Source organism: Phragmites australis, chromosome 16, assembly GCF_958298935.1.
Source record: "Phragmites australis chromosome 16, lpPhrAust1.1, whole genome shotgun sequence".
NCBI classification, from domain to species: Eukaryota; Viridiplantae; Streptophyta; class Magnoliopsida; order Poales; family Poaceae; genus Phragmites; species Phragmites australis.
The window spans coordinates 25,636,040-25,642,292 of NC_084936.1; the positions used below are offsets into that span (position 1 = coordinate 25,636,040).

The 6,253-nt window shown below is 46.5% G+C and overlaps 2 protein-coding genes across 2 annotated transcripts; one reads left to right on the forward strand and one right to left on the reverse strand.

Moving 5' to 3' along the window:
• The first annotated feature begins 355 nt into the window (after nt 1-355).
• LOC133895170 (uncharacterized) lies at nt 356-958 on the forward strand. Its single transcript, XM_062335343.1, has one exon. It carries the CDS (start codon nt 356-358, stop codon nt 956-958), a length of 603 nt encoding a protein of 200 aa, XP_062191327.1.
• Nucleotides 959-3,018: 2,060 nt separating this feature from the next.
• Nucleotides 3,019-4,876, reverse strand: LOC133895853 (oleosin-B6-like). The gene is made up of 3 exons (XM_062336373.1): nt 4,324-4,876; nt 3,927-3,978; nt 3,019-3,209 (listed from the first exon to the last, which is right to left on the reverse strand). The coding sequence occupies exons 1-3, from the start codon at nt 4,857-4,859 to the stop codon at nt 3,165-3,167; spliced, it is 633 nt and encodes a 210-aa protein (XP_062192357.1). The 5' UTR covers nt 4,860-4,876; the 3' UTR covers nt 3,019-3,164.
• Between the last annotated feature and the right edge of the window lie 1,377 nt (nt 4,877-6,253).

The following is a 6,253-nucleotide window of genomic DNA, read 5'->3' on the forward strand; positions in this document are numbered from 1 at the left end:
TTATGGTTACCTGTTCCTAAACTAGGAGTCAAACATGGTCTAACTGTGCAAGCCCGCCTACATGGTCACATCTAGCCGCGGGATCCGGAATGGGGCCAGATCCAACGGCGACAAACAAACAGACCAAAAATACCCGCCCTTTTGCCAGCAAGCCGCCGCTTGGCGCGCGCCACCATCGCAGGCAGAGGACATGCAGCGTGGACAGCAGCGCATCGATCCCCCTGAAATAGCCACCGTCTCAACCGTGTTTGTCTCGCCGGCACCGTCAGCTTCCTCGCCGCCTATATAGCTCCGCGACGACGCCTCACGCGGTGTCACCGCACGGGAACCAATCAGCATCGAAGCAGCGAGCACCATGGCCCGCGCTCTCGCCCTCGCCGTCGTCCTCCTCATCGCCTCCGCCACAGTTGCCTTCGCCGCTGAGACGCAGGCCCCGGCTGCCTCTCCGAAGCCGGCGGCGGCCTCCGGTTCACCGGCCGCGCCGTCGAAGGCACCCACCACGGCCCCCGAGAAGTCCGAGAAGGCCCCCACGGCGGCGCCCGAGAAGGGCGCGGCGACGCCCAAGGCTTCCCCCGCCAAGGCCCCGGCCTCCAAGTCAGAGACAACGCCTTCCCAGGCGCCCGCCTCGGGGTCCGGCGCCGCGTCGGGGACGGCCCCGACCGGCGCCACCAAGGGCTCGTCGTCCAGCCCTTCCGCGTCCCCGTCGGAAGAAGCCGCCTCGCCTGAAAGCGGCGACGTCGCGGAAGAGCCTACCGCCGGCGGAGAGTCCACCGAGGAACCGTCGACGGCCGAGGCCGCCGGCCCATCCGCCGACAGCCCGCCCGAGCCAACCACCACCTCGGACTCGCCAGCGGCGTCTCCGGGCCCAGCAGCTGACCAGAGCGGCAGCGCGAGCATGGGCGCCGGCGTCGCGGCAGCCGTGGTGGCCGCCGTCGCCTCCTCTGTGCTTTCTTTCTAGACGGCCGCGGTGGCTTTGATGGCATATGTACTTCTTATATTACAGAAATGGAATATTTGGGGGGAATTAATTAGGCGTTTCTGAATCTCTCCTCAAAATATTTAGGCCTTTTATTGGAGTTTGGCTGATTTGTTCCAATTTATGTTGGTTTGTTCGTTTGTAATTTGAACATCGATAAATTATACATAGTTGTTTTTCTACGTTTTTAGTTTTTTTGCCAGTTTACTGTATTGAGTGAACATTAAGATAGCACCTCTCATACTAAACTGAAATAAAAGTTCAGAAATCCCTGGTGAAGATTTTGCATATGCATAACTTTACATATCTCAATTCTTACTCCTAAATCACTAGTATGAAATTTACAGATATAGATATTGTAATGGTTATAATTGTAGCATTGTTCTCCAAATCATACAGATTAAAGTTCCATACCAAATAGAATTGCACATTCAAATCTAGCCACACAACTGTGCGGATAATTCTGCTAGTTGTTGTAAAGGTAAACATCAGTGGACAGCATTTGATCACTCTTTGCAGCAAATTTCATGGCACATAAACAGACACTGCGAGCATGTGCTGATGCGGCAGATACAGTTTCCCTGAATCTGATAATAAACTTGCAGTAACAGCAAATAACTAGAGCACACAATGGAGATACATAAGAGTTAAGAACAATTTGCAATCCAAAAACTCTGCAGGGTCAGTAAGAGCACCAAGGATGGATGCACATTTTCATGCATATACATACCAGAGTTTTCCAAGAATATTTTTTGTAGAACTGCTTTCCCAGAACATGCAAGTTCAAAGTTTCTGTGTAGAGGTCATCCCCTAACAATAGTACAACATACATGCAGCAGTTGCAAATTTATTACAGAGTGAAACACACACCAGATTACTGAAAAGCAACACAAACCGAAAAAACGAAAGCAACTGTTTACATCTGAAGGCACCTATGAACCGACCAATCAGACACACACCAGATCTTGCATTATTATGCTGGAGTTCTCTGCATGCTTACATGACACATGTGACTGATCTCGAGCTCCCACTACTGAAGAGCTCACACTTCTTCATGATGTCCTTGCTGTGTGAAGGTTGGAGGTTCAGGAATGTCAATGTGTTGTTCATCTGCTGAATTTATTTGCGGCGCAGGTAGCATTTGCAGTCCCGCTTGCACCTTCTGGTGGAGAAGGAGCTTGCAAGGCAAAGCCTCCCATCAGCAACTCCGGAACATGCATAGCACAACGATGAAAACACTCCAAGAACTAGTAAGGAAAAGCATTTCAGCTGAACTAAATATCGAACGATGCGGAAGAAAATCCATGACAAGTATACGTCTTAAAGGAAGAATGATGGAACCAGAGTCCAGCAGTGAAACCAGTTGCTGGTTGTTGGATTGCTGGAGATGATCAGCGGAAGCAGTGCCTTCATGTATTGTTGAGTTTTCTTCCAGTTCTGGACCCTCGACGGAATTCTGCGGGTTTTCTACATCAGCCTGGCTATGATCATGCTGATTCCTCTCTATAATGCCAGCGTGGGAAAGCAACACCCACAAGTGCATCAAAAACTCTCCCCCATTTGCCAGATGCTGTATGCGATCCTTCACATTGTCTGATGGAGCTATGTATAGTATCATCTCCGTCCAGAGATCTGCCAATATCTTCCAGCGTGTGCCCATCTGTTATTTCTTCAGGCTTCTTTCCTAGCAAGATCCCAGCCATTAAAATTGTCAGTGTCTCACCATTTGAATGTTGCTGATTATAATTTCTCATCTTTGTATATCTGCTCTGAAGTGACCTCTCTTCGTGCAGAAAATCTAGAGGGCTTGCTTCGTGGTTTTATGAAGCATTGCTGTGGTCTCTAAATGGTGATCTGGGAGCAGTTCTGGAACAAATGCCATCAAATATGCGCAGTAGCTCGATACCGTCGCTGCCACCTAATGGCCTGTAACACCCTACTTTACAACCAAGCCTATTTATATAAAAAAAGGAAATTTTGGCAGTATTTCCTCTATAGAGAGGTATAACTGACCAAAAGAAATATCACAGGCAGGCAGAAACAGATATAACCAGCATATATATAGAGTCCGCCATGACGCTACCAGCGTCGAACCACAACATAAACAAAAACAAACGACGGACCATCAGACACACCACTTGTATACACCGGTTGAGCTATCGACATCGTGATAAGTTAGTGTGTGCAGCTACCGAGATCCATCCCCAAAATGTACGTCAACATCTAAACATACCTGTAAAGAAAACACGGGTGAGATTCGAAAATCTCAGCAAGTGAAAGGTACTTTAACAAAAAGCTATTTAGCCACAGTTGAATATGCTAACAATTCTAAATAGAAACTAGTAATGAAACAGACCGCCAACACCAGGAGAAACAGTTATGACTAAGCAAATCCAACGATAACATTAAACATTTTAACATTCGGTTGGTATAAGCCTTCAGAGCCGCATATATATCTATATACATGCTAATTAAAGGAAATGAGATTTGATATGAATAATTCATTGAATTTCACAAGAAGACATAACCATGCACATGACATGCTCTTCTCACCCTTACCCCTCCTCGGGTAACGTAAGGGTGTGCACCGTACCCCTTCTCGGGTGACATACGGTACTGTACCGGTACGGTCGCGGCCAGAAGACGACGACAAACTTTCAATGCATGAGATGTATATGTATGACGTGCTTCAAGCATAACCAACATAACTTCCGGAATATGCTTGAGACTTCAAAAAAAATATTGCATACAACATTAATGAACAACTGCAGAATGGCATATCGTGCCTACTGCACTTCATAAATCAATCATCGAGTAAACCTCTGAAAACGTAAACAACATAGTACTCAGCCCAGAATCAGTCATTCAGATTAGATGAATGCACTGTAATTAAAGAATGTAGGTAACCCAATATTAGGTTAAAGCATAGTCATACAATACATTCACTTGCCTTTACCGACGATGAAGAAAATTCGATCAAGAACGTCCGGAAATAGTACCACCTGTACAGGCATACTATTAGAACTAAAGCACATTTAAAACACATAAAATATGAAGTGTCAACTCTACGCTTGAAAACGTCGCGTCTTCGCCTATATTCCGGACAACTGAATAGAGAACTGTATCACAAGAAATGATACTCTATTTCCAATTCAGAGTCGAACCAAAATTCTTACTAATTATACTTGGCTTCGATTAATTGAATACTTCGACTCAGATGTCGTATCTTCGAATCAACAACGATTATCAAAACGAATCAGACTATTGATCACATGAAATGATACGACAGGAATTGTTTGATTTGATTTAATCCAACTACAAATATTCAGAAATTACCGAGAATTCACCTTCGAAAGTTTGACGATGAATCCAATGAAATTCCGAAATTTCCAACTTTTTCCTCTCTTTTTTTTTCCTTTTCTTTCTTTTTTCTTTTCTTTTCTCTCTTTCTTTTCTTTTCTTCCTTCTTCTTCTTCCTGGCTTCTTCCTCTGTGTCGCTTGCTTCGGCCGGCTGGGCTATCACGGCAACACAGAGGGAGAGAGGGGGAGGCAGCCGGCGGTGGCCGGCTGTGGCGGCGGCGGCGGGCGCGGCGCAGCGGCGCGCGCGCACGGCGACGCAGCAGGGGCGCGGCGGCGCAGCTGGCACGGCGCACGGCGGCCGGAGCAGGCGGTCGGCCGGCGGCTGAGCTACGGCGGCGACCGGTGGTGCGGCGGCGGCGGCAGGGTCACGGCGGCGGGCTGCGGCGGCCGGAGCAGGCGGCCGGCGCGGCAGCAGTATTCGGCGGCGGGAGAGAGAGAAACGAGAGAGAGAGAGTGTTCGCGAGAGAGCGAGACGGCACACGACGTGAAGAGTCTGGATGGATCGGGTTGAGGACCGATCCATCCAGCACTTATCCCCTCTTTTTTATTATTTTTTTTTCTTCAAAACAACAAACGGTCTAGATTTATTGGGCTCGCTACGGGCCCCAGAGTGCTCGGAACGGACATATGAATAGCAAAATGGGTTCGTCTCGACGAGATGAATGCAACCGCGGTCTCCGATCGGCCATACGAGCAACGGATCAAAAAGTCAAAATTCGGTCAAATTCCTTTCATTTCTTTCCTTCAAAAATTCGGTATTACATTCTCCCCCCCTTAAAGGAATTCGTCCTCGAATTCTGCCGCTTTCATAGCAACTATGAAATAGAGGTAAAATATTTCAAAACTTATGACTCACCAGTCTCAAGGAGCTCAGGATACTCCTTGCGCATTCGTTCTTCAAGTTCCCAAGTAACTTTTCGTTCTGTTTGATTTGTCCAAAGGACTCTCACAAACTTGATAGTCCTCCTCCTCATAACTCGCTCTGAGGAATCCAGAATACGTACTGGGTGGCACTTTACGGTCAGATCTTTCTCTATCGTAATTGATTCAACATCAATTTTATGCTCAGGGTCTCTCAGATATTTTCTTAACATAGAACATGGAAGACATTATGTACTCCACTCATTGAGTCTGGTAAATCAAGACGGTATGCCAAACTGCCTACTCGGTCTGTGATTAGAAATGGACCAATGTACCTCGGATTAAGCTTCCCAGAGATACTAAAACGTACAACACCTTTAGTTAACGACACTCTGAGAAGAACATAGTTACCAACTGAAAATTCTAAGTCTCGTCTCTGAATATCTGCATAGCTCTTCTATCGACTCTGAGCAGTCAACAAGTTCTGATGTATTTGGTACACCTTCTCTAAGGTTTGCTGGACCAAATTTGGACCAAGTAGTGATCTCTTTCCAACGGAATCCCAACACAAAGGGGAAACACACCTTCGACCATACAAGGCATCAAAGGGAACCATCCGAATACTAGCTTGATAGCTATTATTATAAGCAAACTCTGCTAAAACTGGGATACAAATTTAGAATCCCGATCTGAAATGATCGGTTTTGGCACATCATGCAACCTCACTATTTCCCTGATATACAAGGGAACCAAATCATGTGCCGAACTAGTTGTCTTCATTGGAATGAAATGTGCAGATTTTTGTAAGCCTATCCACGACAACCCAAATAGCATCTCTGCCTCAAGGTGAATGAGACAGCCCAACAACAAAGTCCATAGTGATATGTTCCCATTTCCATTCTGGAATTTATAAGGATTGCATTAATCTTGCGGGTCTCTTATGCTCAGCCTTTACTTGTTGGCAGACACCACAAGCTGCAACATACTTAGCAATATTCACTTTCATCCTTTTCCACCAAAAATTTTGTTTTAGGTCTCGATACATTTTGGTTCCAC

Coding starts and splice junctions, on each gene's coding strand:
- LOC133895170 (XM_062335343.1), top strand. CDS start 356: ATGGCCCGCGCTCTCGCCCTCGCCGTCGTCCTCCTCATCGCCTCCGCC.
- LOC133895853 (XM_062336373.1), bottom strand. CDS start 4,859: ATGGATCGGTCCTCAACCCGATCCATCCAGACTCTTCACGTCGTGTGC. Junction 3,979..4,323: donor TCATCGTCAAACTTTCGAAG/GTGAATTCTCGG, acceptor ATGCCTGTACAG/GTGGTACTATTTCCGGACGT. Junction 3,210..3,926: donor TTTCTTCATCGTCGGTAAAG/GCAAGTGAATGT, acceptor TTTTCTTTACAG/GTATGTTTAGATGTTGACGT.